The sequence below is a fragment of the Brachycentrus maculatus genome, unplaced genomic scaffold (assembly GCF_059751285.1).
Source record: "Brachycentrus maculatus isolate JH-2025_06_01 unplaced genomic scaffold, ASM5975128v1 h1tg000272l, whole genome shotgun sequence".
Taxonomy (NCBI): domain Eukaryota; kingdom Metazoa; phylum Arthropoda; class Insecta; order Trichoptera; family Brachycentridae; genus Brachycentrus; species Brachycentrus maculatus.
Window position 1 is genome coordinate 1,077,848 of NW_028281023.1, and position 15,079 is coordinate 1,092,926.

Consider the following 15,079-nt stretch of genomic DNA (forward strand, 5'->3'; position numbering starts at 1 on the left):
AAAACAAGTGTTTTCTTTAATAATATTTTAAATCACTTGCTCTAATTAAAGCCTACAAATTCTCACCTCCTAATTATTTATATATTTGTATTTTTATGTAAGAAGACCAAATGAATATTTTTACATTTTTCATGTTTTACTTAATTAATACCACTATTTCTTAAAATCTACTGTGACACGAGTTTCGATGCATTCCGCATAATTTTCAAACACCAATGCATCGAAGCACGTGTCACATTAGATTTCAAGAAATAGTGGTATTAACTAATTAAAACATTAATTAAAAATGGATAGATTTTACCACAAAGTGACTGCCGAATCAATTAATGAAATTAATATTTTTAACGTTAAATATAGTTGATTTTATATGCTTTTCCTCGAATCGCATATCTGCGTACCAATTATTGACGCATTAATCGACGGTCAATATTTTTTCCGCATTCGTATTTGATCATTTCTCAGTTTATGGGCATCATTGATAACGAGATTTATTTGTTTGTAAAATCGCTCATAGATTTATGCATGCAGGTAACAGATTTTATCTTTGTTCTAGATAAACTCGCGAAAACAACTCGTTTTAAGATTTATGTGTTGAAATTTGGATTTTGTGATTTCTCTTTTTGGGAAAATTGTATCATAATTTCTTATAGAAATTGTGGAAAATATGTGAGTATGTAATATGTAAAAGTTTCGGATTCTACATTGGTTAATATTTTTTTATGTACATTTCTATTCCCGTTTTTAAAACAACAATATTTCTTAGGGCTGGAAAGATTGATAATGATGTAGAAAGGACAGTGAATGCTGGGAACAGAGTGAATGGTGCATTAAATTCAGATAGGGATATTGAAAGCTTTTAAGTGTAAATTCACAGTTAAATCGCGATACAATATTGTTTCACATTTTCTATAAATTTCGCAACTTAGTTAACATAAAAAAAATGCTTTGCAAGAGAGGGTCCGTCAGGAAGCCTCGATGCTTCTGTATCAGATCTGGGAATGCGGTGGGACAGCTTTCAATATGTTCTCAGTTGTGAAACATTCCTCGGCGTTCTCCCCACAAAACGTACCGAGTACGTCTCTAAATTGGTAGTTTGACAAGCTCGATGGACGTATTTTGAGCATGACTTTTGTCCATAAAATAGCCTGAGTGTTAGTCATCCTCCACGCGGGAGCCGCAACACCGACTGCCATAAACACCGCACGTTCTGACCCCCGATCGGACAGCCTCGATTGCTTGTCTCGTATTTTAATATCGACTTATCCTCTAAGACTCCTAATCATGCAGGTGAATAGGTGTAACCGTTGCATTTCTGTGTTTGTATTGTGGGAATATAAATATCTCTCTCAGTTATGTTGGGAACTTTTCATTATTTCTTGTCACACGTCGTATTATCTTTTTTTTTATCTTGAAGCGTCGTTAACGTTATTTTTTTATTGATATTTACATTTATATGGTTTCCTTTCATTAAAATTGAATGTGTCGTAATTGATTTTTCTTCCACATGATATGCATATTTACATGCATTTAGCGTTACCATCGCTCAGGGAGGCGTCTTGCCCAACCACGCTCCAGTCCAAGAAAACCGAGAAGAAGTCGCAACAATACGGCGGCTCCACTTCCTCCCCTTAACACTTAGCTTTTATTATCTATCATTACCATTTTCATATCATTATCTATATCTGTATAAGCGCCCTTGAAGTAATATTATACGAAAACGACGCTATATAAATTATCCGAAAATTATTAAAAATTATTACGCTGTTGTACTAATTTGCTTGTTTTTTTTTGTTGTTTTAGAAATCTGGCAATTGGAATTGGTATACAAAATTTCCCCGAAGGCCTGGCTGTGAGCCTTCCTCTCCAGGCGGCTGGATTTTCCGTTTGGAGAAGTCTCTGGTAAATATTTCTTTCACGTAACGTTTATTCCCCATTCGTTTCAAAATGAGACGGGTTTTTTTGCTAACGTTTATCAAACCATCATCATCGGCCTCGTTTGCTTTATTGTTACTACGGAGTTCAGCTGGTGTTACGTTAGGTTTTATGATAATTGTCGATTTGCATTTCCTACGCACATCAGTCGGTGCAGCTAGATTTGAAGTTTTTACCTCGGAACAGTAGTCCTGAGGTACTCGGGAGCTGTCGTCTCGGCCGTGCGAACTCCCCACGGCAATCCCTCCCATGGTTCCCATAAGATGCGAAAAGTTCACAATGAAATTATCCGTATAGTGCATGGGAAAGTCGATTTGACACGATGCACGCAGACTACCTCAGCGCTACATGTTCACACAGGAGATGGCTGTCGGAACAGTTAGATGCCTCATGAGATCCGTTATGCGCCAATTTGACATATGTTTAATTACTATTTCATTGTACCAAGTTTAACAAACATTTATTTATTTAGATAGGCAGTGACAGAGACATTGAAAGCTTTTAAATGTAAGTTCACTGTAAATCGGGATACAAGTTTGTTTCACATTTTCTATAATTTTCGCAACTTGGTTAATACGACAAAACAAAAAATTGCTTTGCAAGAAGGTCTGCCAGGAAGCCTAGATGCTTCCGTATCAGATCCGGGAATGCGGTAGGACAACTTTTGATACCCAGTTGCAAATCGTGACCGTTCTTCTCTTTCATCATGTCTTTTGCTCTTCCCGTGATTGTTGAATTAGACGATATTTTGAATTTTTTTTATCTAAAAATGGCTTTTCAATTACGATATTTTTTGAAACTTAAACAAAAAAATATTTTTCATGTAAATAATAATTCGGTACAGATCTTGCATATATTTAAATAAAAGGGTATCTGCTAAATTAAAGTTTTCTCAAATATTATAATAACATTGTTTTTATTTATTTTTAATTTATGTTTTACTTGGTATAAACCAATATTTCTTAAAATGTATTGTGACACGTATTTCGATGCATTCTGCATCATTTTCAAACACTGTTGTTAACAACATTTTGAGTGTGTCCAAATACTTGTTTATCTGGATTATCTCCAATTATAGGAGTTATCATATTATTCAACAACGAAAAAAGTATGTTAAGCAAAGTATAAGTTTTAAAGTTGTGTCCTTAAGACGTTGAAGAATGAGTTTTTATTTGTGTGAATTTTTTACGAAACAGGTACGGGCAGTTGAGTGGGATGGTGGAGCCCGTGTTTGGGGTGTTGGGGGCCGTAGCAGTCGGGGTGGCGACCCCCGTCCTGCCGTACGCGCTCTCCTTCGCGGCCGGAGCCATGATATACGTCGTGGCTGACGACATCATACCGGAAGCGCATATGGGGTGAGTTATCTCGGTATCCCGAAATATCTTATTGATCTTTGTCTTCCTTGCTCCACCCCAACTTATAGTCATTGTAGACTAGGATCAGCTCTCCTCGTCCTCGGGTTGAAGGTCCTTCTATCATATACAACGTCACCTAGGTCATGCCTTCGAATCATGTTATATTTCTGTAACATCCATGCATTTGTTGGTCTTCCTCTAGATGTCTGATGTCCGAGATGTCCGAGGAAGATCCATGGCGATCGCCTGGTTTACAATATGTCCAGGTTCTCTAGGTCCTATGTGCCCATACCATCTCAATATATACGATATCAGTTACATCATATTGATCATAAACTAGATATAAATATATTGTTTGTATTTACCCTAAAATATCAATTAAAAATAATTCTTATAATTGTCAACAATTTTTACTGACTTGAATTTCTACTAAATTTCGTTAGGCAAGTATTTTCGACCCGTTTAAAATTGTTTTTATTACTTTTTTTGTCACTCTGACTTTTAAATAATTAAATTTCTTACACACGTTGAAATGGAATTTTTAAACACGATTTTTCATGTATTTCTTTTTACAATATCACTCAGCAAACCAATTAAAAATAGATTTTTACTTATTGATAGTTCGGTTAAGTTCACTCTCTGATTTTGTTCACAAACTTTTCACTTAGGAATTTCACGACGAAACCTAGTCACTGGTCAAATGAAATAAAAGTGGAAAAAGCTAACAAATTGTTGTTTTTTTTTATTTTTATTATATGAACGTTAAAAGTTGTAGGCATAATAAATTCACACGTTGCGAAATGATCTAAATAATTTGATTTATCTTAAAAACAACACATTGCAAATTATACATGTGTATGTCGTCAAACGTCCTAGAATGAGTATAAAAGTGTATCGATAAGTTAAAGATTGGGGTAGAATATAGATTGTAGTAAGTTCATGTACACCGTGTTACTGGTCCCACTCTAGCGGAGGCCCGAGCAGTGCCGCGCTTCATTCACTAGAGGCAGTTCCCAATTACCTCTTTAATGAATTCTATTACGTCACTTTCAAGAGCCGTCGGATCCGTTAACCATAAAAAACGACAAATTTGAATGGTATTCCTTTTTGGAAATCATTTACAGTCCCATCAGCCGGCGTAAGGTCGACTGTACGGGACAAGTGATGCGGATGTGCCAGCGAGGAATGCGACTACCTCGGAATGCGACCCACTTTCCTCTGCTTTCTTCCCATAGCCAATAGGAATGCAGCTGAGATAGATGCGATTTTTTTCCTTTTCTCTCGTTCATTCTCTATTTTTTCAACGGCGCGCGGTCGGTGAACGTTCGTGAATCGCTTTTTTGGTTCGAACAGTTTATCAAGTACTCGGCGCCTCGTCTTTTCACCCAGACGTACTCAAAACGAAAAGCAATTTCGACAATGAATTCCGAATTCTACTGGCCATCGTTCGTCCTTACACTTGACAATATTATCACTTATTTCATTACTGATGATTATTTGACAATATACATAACCTTATCCGATGAATCCACTTAATTTATATATATATATATATATATATTATATATATATATATATATATATATATATATATATATATATATATATATATATATATATATATATATATATATATATATATATATATATATATATATATATTTATATATATATGTATGTATATATATATATATATATATATATATATATATATATATATATATATATATATATATATATATATATATATATATATATATATATATATATATCTCCTCTCTTTCTTAAACTTGCTACCTGATTCTACCAATTTATCATTAGAATCCTAGAATACTTTTTTGTCTAATTGTTAATAATTGTTTTTTAGTTTTTTGATAAAATCTATTACATCAGACAATAATATGTATTAACTTTTAAAAACGTCTGAGACATTACTATCTGTCATTAGAATCCTAACTGTCGATCAAACCTCCTCCCTCCTTCCCTAAACTCCCTTCTTCCTTTGCCCTCCTTATTATCGTCTTTTGTTAATTTATGTTTTTTTTTAAATGTCAATTTGTAATTTATGTTTTTTTAAATGTTCAAGTTCTATCTGCCCACTGATTGCAAACGGCTATATATGGTATCAAACGTCTTGATCAATATCACTAGTCCGTCTTTGGTCGGTTGGAAGATATTGCTTTTTAGCAATAAGCCCGCCAATGTACTTTTTATTTTCTGTACATGAAGTTTAAATAAATAAATAAATATATATGTGTGTGTGTGTATAATGCTAATGTTGAAAATGCTGAAAATCTACCAATGCATGTATGGATGTTATTAATGCCAAATTGGTCACTAAACAAAAGCTAAACAATCCAAGGAAAGGGTAAGAAGAAGCCAGAAACTCTGTAGTAGTTAAAATTAGTTTTTAATAATTTTTTTTCTAATAAAAATAGAGGTTGTTATACCGTTTATGAAATGAGGATGATTTTAAAGTAATTTGTATGTTTAACGTAGTAGTGTTTTTTAAAACTATAATTTTTTTGGCAAGTAATGTAAAAAATATTATTAAAATGAAAAACACTATTAGTCATAGAAATCAAATCATTACTGATTTCAAGTATTTTTTTTTGCTTATTAAGGTTTTTTTATGGTCACCTACCAAGAAAAAAATATATTCATGGCATTCAATAAGCCATTATTTTTTATTCTGTCACTAACGCCCATAAATGGGTATTTTTCATTCAATAGCTTAATTCCAAATATCTCAAAAACTATTGAAGTTCGGCTATACATTGTCGTAATAAAATTTCTTGCATTAGCTTACCCCTTCCCTGTCCTGCCAGGAATACATCGAGTTACCAATAACCCTGTATATGGTAGTCGTACAGGAGAAAGTGACCAACTAACGAAATATAAATAGTTCAGGAGGGCCACTTTTGTAAGTCACTTTTGTTTGGCAAGAAAATAAACATCAATGCAGTTTGTCATTTTTAACAAGTCAATATACTATACTTCCAAGTTTAAAATCGCTTTGGGATTTTTTCAGGGCAATATTAAGCTAGTAAGATATCAAATAGTCAGTGATCACTTTTTTGTAAACAAATGCACTTGGTCACTTTCTCCTGTATGACAACGATATCTTCTATGGTATTGATCTTGTTTTATATGGTGTGTTTGTAGTGTTTTGTCGTTAAGCCGTTTAGGTAAACCCTGCACAGGGTTAGGTTGCTTTCTGTCATGATCGCGTTATCGGGTTAAATTATTCCTCATCCAGTGCGCGTTGTCGCGGGCGAGGGGGGTGGGGGGGAGGCACGTGGAAGCACAAAGCAGAGCGCTTGTATCTGATCAATATTGATAGAAGGTTAGCTTGAACTTATTATTTGAGAACAGCATTCTTCTGGTGGAATGTTAGGCAGGCTCACATGTGTTTCTCCGGCGCTCGGATGGTATAATTGTTCCGGGCGGAATGGGCACAGCGGTCGTGCCGGCGGCCGCACGTGTGCGCCAAGGGCCCGACGGCCGCAGACACTTTCGGACTCTTTTCGACTCGAGTGGCGCTCTTTGGAGATAAGCGCAAGAAGAGTTTTTACACTTTTTCAATTCAAGAGTCGCTCATTTCGGTATGCGGAGCTCTCAGTTAATGACTTGATTCGTTTAGTGCTCTTGATATATTATGTTATATGCTCTGATAAATCCATCATGCCTGAAAGTGAACACATGAAGATTGAACGCCACGCTCTTGTCATGACATACACTCCTTGCTTCCTTCACGTCCATACATGCCCTCCAATTACGCAGACTTTTGACGCCACCAAATGTTAGGTTCTCATTGATCTGATCGTGCCAAGTCTTTTTCGGCCGTCTTCGTTCTATTCTCCCGCTCACATTTGCTAAAAATACTCTCTTTGTCACTGGGGCAGTCCCATCTATGTCGGACAAATTATTAATTAATAATAATAATATAATAAAACCCTTATCCGCACCCCAATGGTGCATAGGGCACTGCGTCATATAAACGCAGTGTTATCTTGATCGTTTACACATGAAGGAAAGGTGATCAGCCCTCCGCTTCAGGTACCAGTCCAGGGTAATATTGAATAAATATGACAGTGAAAAAAATCACTTATATTTATTTTACCCCCCTTGGGAATCGAACCCGGGACCTCCAGAACGGTAGCCGAGCGTGCTGACCATTACACTACGGAGGCCTGATTATTAATTAGTGAAGGTAAATAGGCATAAGCTTTAATAAATCAAAATATAATTTTACATTTGACTTCTCTTTATGTAGTACTAAATTGATCACTTTTTAGTTTATTGATGTAAACACGACTAGTTTCGACATCTACAGATTTTCAACTGGTAAAAATACAAACATCAATTTATTTATACAAGTGTTTTATTTTTATATTTAAATCATCATGTTATTGCACAAACTTGATGCCAAATCAATAAAAATACATATATCTTTATAAAAGAGTATCTGGATGACTTCCGTATTGTAATACTTAGTACGTTTAGCTATCGTGTAAGAAGCCCTGTGTTAGATTCCCAAGGCGGAACCGTAAACTGGTACCTGAAGCGCATGATATCACCTTGCTTTCATGTAATAACAACTTTAAAAAAACCTTTGTCATTACGGTGCAGTGCCCCATGCATCATTGAGTGCGGATAAGGATTAGAATAAAAATATATGAAATATGTATTTCGTGTTGTTCGGCCATACCATCCTTGATTGCGCAGCTTATGAGAAACGTATAACTTATAAATACTTGATAAACGTTTGGCGTTAAATATGCTCTTGGTACGGGAAAACATTGTAAGTTTAAAATTTTTGATTTGTGCATGATAAAATAAATATGTATTTGCTAGGCCGAAAAATATATTTGTTTAAAAATACCATGAAGAATTATTTTCCGCCTACCTTTGTGGAGAAATTCCGCGATGGTGAGAAAGTTAGTATTTAAAACCAAATGGAAGGTTTGCGCTTTGAAAATAAGGTCATCCCATTACTAACGATCCTGTGAATCGTATTAACCTGTTTTCTAAAGTTTTTCGTTTGCTATGCTAATTGCCTAGTCGTAGGCGCCATTCTTTTAAAATATCATTTTGAGAAGTCGCTATACACATTTTGTTGCAATCTGGACTAAGTAATGTACATGCTTTTTACAGAATATATTAGGCTTGTAATACTTTTTTTGTATGCGAGCCTTCGAGAAATGCTCAGTAATAATCTGATTAAACTTTTTTTTTTATTTCTACAGTATGTTTTTACTCTATGGTTGTATCATTTTCATGACAATGTGGACAGAGATTTATTATGAATATATTTTACATCAGTTTTTTTTTTTATATAGAGTATATTTTACTATGATCTGAACCGTAATTTTTACAAAACTAGAAAATTTAATACATCGTAGTCAAATATAACTTTTCGAAAAGGTTCATCTACATACGTACATATCAGTCTATTAAGACGATAAGTTGGGATGGAGTAAGGAAGAAGAGAGGGTATTATATATTTACAAGAATCTCTTGAATCGAGGCGGCGTTTCGGTGATTTATGAGGCCCAGTTTCCATAAGCTTTGTACTAAAAATGGTGTAAATTGCACGGCTACGTATGTATTATAAATAACAAAATGTATAGGAATCTAATTGTAACGAACATATTTAACTGCGCAAAATTGCTAAAAGATGTTAAAGGTCACGCAAAATGTCGTATACCTTGTAAGGTTATGATACCTGATACCATCATCTTTTTGTCGTATTCGACAATACCTTCGGCACCCCAACCGCTCTCGGAACACCCTTTGTTCCCTTCAAAATTTGCGTATGAGCAATTCGCGCGATTGTTTGCAAAAACGAGATTTTATTTGGCAACGAGTAACAATAGTTTGCGTAACAATTCCTCGGACATCTGCTCCTCGCTCGTCCCCAAACTGGATGTCTCCAACAAAGGTGTGTCTTATGGGATAACTGGGATAACTATAACTTCTTGTTGAAAGAATGAAAGGGAATCGGAAGCACGGTATTGACCTTATGTATCACACAATATGGCGTAAAAACTATATATCTCTCACTCCTTTCAAGAACGTCAAAAATCAAAAAACTTGATTTTTCAGGAGAACGTTTTTAAAGTTAAAAAATATAACACAATGTATTAAAAATAAATATCAAGCCACTCATTGAACTTTTACTGTGCAACAGATCTTTTTAGGTAAAACCTGAAGGTTTTTTCTCCGTTTGAAAAATATTAAGTATATTTAAAAAAAGAATTAAACGATAAATTTTCCTCAAAATGCAAAAACAAAATTTTCTGCCCTGTAGCGGGTAAATATTAAGTTGACAATATGCCTCTTTTGCTGGGATATAGTACATTTTCTAGGCATTTTGAAAACATGCATAACTGAAAATTGACGATTTTTGATTTATGACGTTCTTATATATATATATATATATATATATATATATATATATATATATATATATATATATATATATATATATATATATATATATATATATATATATATATATATATATATATATATATATATATATATGTATATATATATATATATATATATGTATATATATATATATATATATATATATATATATATATATATATATATATATATATATATATATATATATATATATATATATATATATATATATATATATATATATATATATATATATATATATATATATATATATATATATATATATATATATATATATATATATATATATATATGAGGTACCTAAATTACGTGTAAATAATAATTTATATTTAATGATCTTTAAGCCAAGTAAAAAAATAAAAGTTATTCATTAAGATAAAAACCTATTGTCATTCGTTCGAATAAATGTTCTGCAACAATACAGATTGACTATGCTTTCTTCTATCGTATGTTTCTTTTCTCATATAATTATAATGCTCTTTACGTTCGTTATCTGTATTTTATCAAATACATATATTTCAATCCTGGATCCGAGGATCTAAACTACAATATTGATAGTTTTATCATTTTTTGAAAGTGGACTGAATGCAGTCAAAATGCGATCTCTCAGACAAATGTACGGTAAAACAAAGTTTGATAAATGTTCGAATGGTGAAATAAGGAAAGAATGCAAGGTTGAAAATGCATTTTATTATAAAATTAAGAAAGGTGTGTTAAGACAAATGGAACGTATAATACATGTGGTATGGCCATATGGAACGAATGAGTGAAAAAAAGAATAGTTAAATAAATGTGGCGACTGTAGTTGGAAATGGGAACAGGGAAAGACCGAAGAAAACTTAGCATGTCAAAAACTTCGTCAGGACAAGAGTCTGAATAATCGACGGGTATGTGTGACGGTGATGGATGAATGTGGAAGAGGCGAAAATCGTTTGCAATTACAGAGTGGTGTGAAGTTCTATTTTCTACCTTAAGTTTTTTTTCCATGTTAACATGTAAGAAATAGTGGTATTTACTAAGTAAAACTTAAATAAAAAATGGACAGATTTCACCACAAAGTGACAATTAATGAAATAATTTTAAGTCATCGAAATTTCCATAAATTAATCATTATTCAGGATATGAATCCGAATATAACAGATTTCATTTCATATTTCTGTTAGACGATTTTTAATTACTATACCTATTTACTTCATGTATCATCTACACCCAGCGTCATCTTTTAACTGTTATAATTACATTGCTTCATCATTTACGAGTAACACATGTTTTGAATCACATTCATGATTAGTAATTTACCTTATTAATTTCGACGTATTTACTTAGAATACTATATCAAAATAATTATCATCACTCACCAATCAATTATACTTACTGATTTTTTTTCGGGAATATCTCACAACTATCTTACATGCAAAAATGTAACGACATTTACGAGACTTATAGAAAAAAATAAATTACTCACATTTTAAAAATTATTTAATTTATATTTTAATTTCCATCAGTCAAGAAGTGCTTTCCCATATTGCAAATGTGGACAAAATATAGAGGATGAGAACCATGCTTAATTCCAATGTCCTCTCACAACAGAGAAGGAGTAATTCCTAAATAGCTTAAAACAGGCAAAAATTCAACTCCCCACCCAAGTATCCACCATTCTTTTTGGTTTTTTAAAGTTTTTTCTAGAATTGCAACCATAATCATTATAATGGTAAATCTAAACGCATTTTAACCATGTTTTTTATTTTTTATTTTATTTTGTTTGTTAACAAAAACAAGACTTGATACTGGCAGAAACATCCTTTCACTGGGTGACTGCTGCATCTACTGCAATTGAAGTACTTTCTTTTATAAGAATTCAAATACAGGACTCGATTATTGCTTGTAGGTATATTGGTGCACTGCTCTCAATCATTAAAAAAAACATGCATTAATTATTTATTTAACTAGTTGTTTTTACCAAGTAATTTTTTTTAAATATGTATATATTATCAATCGTGAAAAACGACCAATTAAGGGAAAAATATTGAATAAAAAAATACAATATTCATTTATTATTTTGAGAAATAAAAAGACTTTGTTTTTTTATCCTCTCACATTTTTATTAACAACCAACTAGTTTCGGCAACAACCTGTTGCCCTCTTCAGGGTTTAATTTAAATTAAATTAAAACCTGAAGAGGGCAACAGGCTGTTGCCGAAACTAGTTGGTTGTTAATAAAAATGTTAGTGGATGAAAAAACCAAGTTTTTTTATTTCTCATAATAATATATCAATACGATCCACAAAGTTAATGCTTTCAATATTCAAAACACAATATTTATTTTTCATTCAAAATACATATTTCAAAAATGTGCCTTTTGTTGTTGTTTAGTTTGTTTTTAGAATCTGAAACAAAAACGTAGTAATCACACAAAGAATAGTCAAAATAAAATTGTGTTTAAATTTCCCAATAATCCCATACTTAATCACCAATTAAAAATGTAGCTTACTTTTGTTTTGTGCAGCACCCTGTATTGGGTGCATGACGCGACGGTGCCCATTTGTCGTTTACAAAGCCGGTGTTAAGACGTCGTAAAGTCGGTTCGGTTCCGAGAAAAGCGATGTCGGCTATTCGATACAAAAGACAAATAACAAATTAATAAGCGACTACCGATTAGTACTGCATCTGAGCGTGCATCGACTTTACGGACGCCACAGAGGCAGTTAATACATTAACTGCTAGCTCTCCGTCCTGGACTAGTTTATGGCGAACTGTCGAAGAGAAATCACGGTAATTTCGTCTGTTTAGTGAAGTACTACAAAATCATCCCAATAGATGTCTCTGTGTGTTCCATATTTTAAATTAATAAAAAAAACGGGACATATGTATGATACAGAGGCTCAAAGAATAGCGAGAAATCTCGCTATTTTTCTATGGCCGGCCTGCTAAGCACGGCCAAAAATGCGAGAAATTTCGCTCTTGGCACAAAAGCGGTTAATAATATTGTCCAATTTATAGGGCGCCATATTCGTAAATAATACATTTATTCAAAACCCTTATCCCCACCCGATGGTGCATAGGGCACTTCATCATATAAACGCAGTGTTGTCTTGATCGTTAACACATGAAGGAAAGATAATCAGCCCTCCGCTCCAGGTATCAGTCCAGCAGGCGCATGCATTTCATATAGGCCGAAAAGCTACATGGAATGCATGCCACATACTACAGCTCGGCAGTTCACAAATGTCAAGTATGATTGTCTTACGACCTCATTCGCAAACATTATAATATTTTCCGACAGGGGGATTCATTTTGTGCCACCCTGTAGTTACCGTAAAGAATAATGTTTACTAATCGCGTTTTTTTTTCAAATTGCAGTTATTCTTAAATGTAAGTATGTTTTTAACAAACATGTTCTCCGCCAATACCAGAATGATACGCTTAAATCCATTAATATTAAAAAATAATTAATATTGTTAATTTTGTACACACCTGATGAAAAGGACAACTAATATTACCGTGGACTGCTACCTGAAGCGAAGGGCTGATCACCTTTCCTTCATGTGTTAACGATCAAAATAACACTGCATTTATATGACGCAGTGTCCTATGCACCATTGGAGTGCGGATAAGGGTTTGAAGAAGAATAATAAAAAGGAATATTTAAAAAAAAAAAAAAGCTTCAGAAATTTTAGCATACATGATTTTTTATTAAATCTCAGCACTAAAACGGTTGAGGAAAAAATATAATGTTCTCACAAATTCCCCCAGGAGTAGGTACATGATATAACATTGTTTTGCTGCACGAGCAATCAGATGCACAGGAGTAAAAAATTATTTTATTTTCTTGTTGTGTGAGAGTTTTCCTATTTTTTCTGTGATCATATATCTGCATTATTGGCCATAATAGTAAATCCGTAAAATTAAATTTTTGTTAGATAATACCTTAGCAGAGATCTTTATATCAATGCATGGGAGATTTCTCGCGAATTATTTCAAATACTGAAAAAAAGCCTGAAAATATAATTTGAAATTTTTGTACTTACTCATTTTTAGATCAGTGAAATCCATCACTTATGAACACATTCAAAATATTGTGAATAAATATTTCTTTCTTGGAATATTCATCTGACTGTATGAATGCTGTGAAAGGCATTTAACTTATTGCAATCTTCCAGTTAATGATTCATATGGTAACATTGTTGTGATATTCACTCCGAAGCCGGATGCAAATTTTTCTTAGAAGTTAACTAATCTGATGATGCATTTTATCCTTTGGCCAATTTCAGGTGACGTGTCACATTTCAACGTCACCGTTTAAAATAGTTGTAAGGTTATTGCATCGTGACATGCAATATGTAGATAACTCTGTTCTCTATAGTTTTAACGAAGAAACAAACTTCTTGGTGTAGGCCTTGTGGCCTGTTTTAAAGAGGGATTAGCCTTCTGGGATATCGATTACCAGCTGTCAATCCATCTCTTTGGTGGGCCGCCCAGGAGTCATCTACCTTGCAATGCAATGTGGGGGAGTCTGGCTGGTTCCATTCTCGTCCCAGGCGCATACCGTTGTCTTCTTCGTTGCCTTCCTCGCCTTACGACATCTTCGATTTCGCATATTTCTCGTATCCCGGTGTTCCTTATTCTCTAACTCGTAGACTCTTGCCAGATGTGCTCCTAGGAGTCTTCATTTCTGACACTTTTGACGCGTTTTTTTGTGACTGCGGTGTCCGCTCTGTTTTATATATTTTAATTTTGCTGCCGATCTCGATCAGGGTTTTTCCCATATACTCGTAGAATTTTCTAGGCATTATGGGACGACTGCAGCCTTGTTTGTGACTTGCCCCATCACTTCACACATTTTTTTTTTCACAATTTTTATTCTTAAAAAAATAAACTGATATTTTTTAGTTTTTCAGAAACCATCACTATGGCGCTTAAAATAACCAGTGCAGAAAATAGTTTTGTTTATGCGTAAAATAAATTTGTCCGTCTTCGCAACGTAGTGGTTAGCGCGTTATTCGTAAAATTTACAACCAGCTTGTACCTTAATTTTTTACCAATATTTTACTTCGTGTTTTATATTACCTTCCCTTCATGTGTTAACGATCAAGATTACTTTTGCGTTTATATGATGCAGTGCCCTATGCACCATTGGGTGCTGATAAGGGCTTGAAGATTTGAAGATTTTATATTAAATTCTCAAAAAACGTCTTGTACTTATTTTTTTTATGTATTTAGTAAACGTTTTTCGTAAAATGTGAGTTTTACTTATCGTATATTTTAGGAAGTCCTGAAGAGAAGAAGGTGGACATGGTTGGGACATGTCCTTAGAATGCCACCTGAGGGCATCAACC

General features: G+C 33.5%; 1 protein-coding gene across 1 annotated transcript in view; it reads left to right on the forward strand.

The window, feature by feature from the left end:
• The window catches only part of Zip48C (Zinc/iron regulated transporter-related protein 48C), a 135,060-nt gene that overhangs the window by 96,682 nt on the left and 23,299 nt on the right, over positions 1–15,079 (forward strand). Inside the window, exons 5-6 of the mRNA XM_088266620.1 lie at positions 1,801–1,899; positions 3,129–3,287. Coding sequence (XP_088122746.1) covers positions 1,801–1,899; positions 3,129–3,287 — 258 coding nt within the window. The remainder of the gene's footprint in view (positions 1–1,800; positions 1,900–3,128; positions 3,288–15,079) is intronic.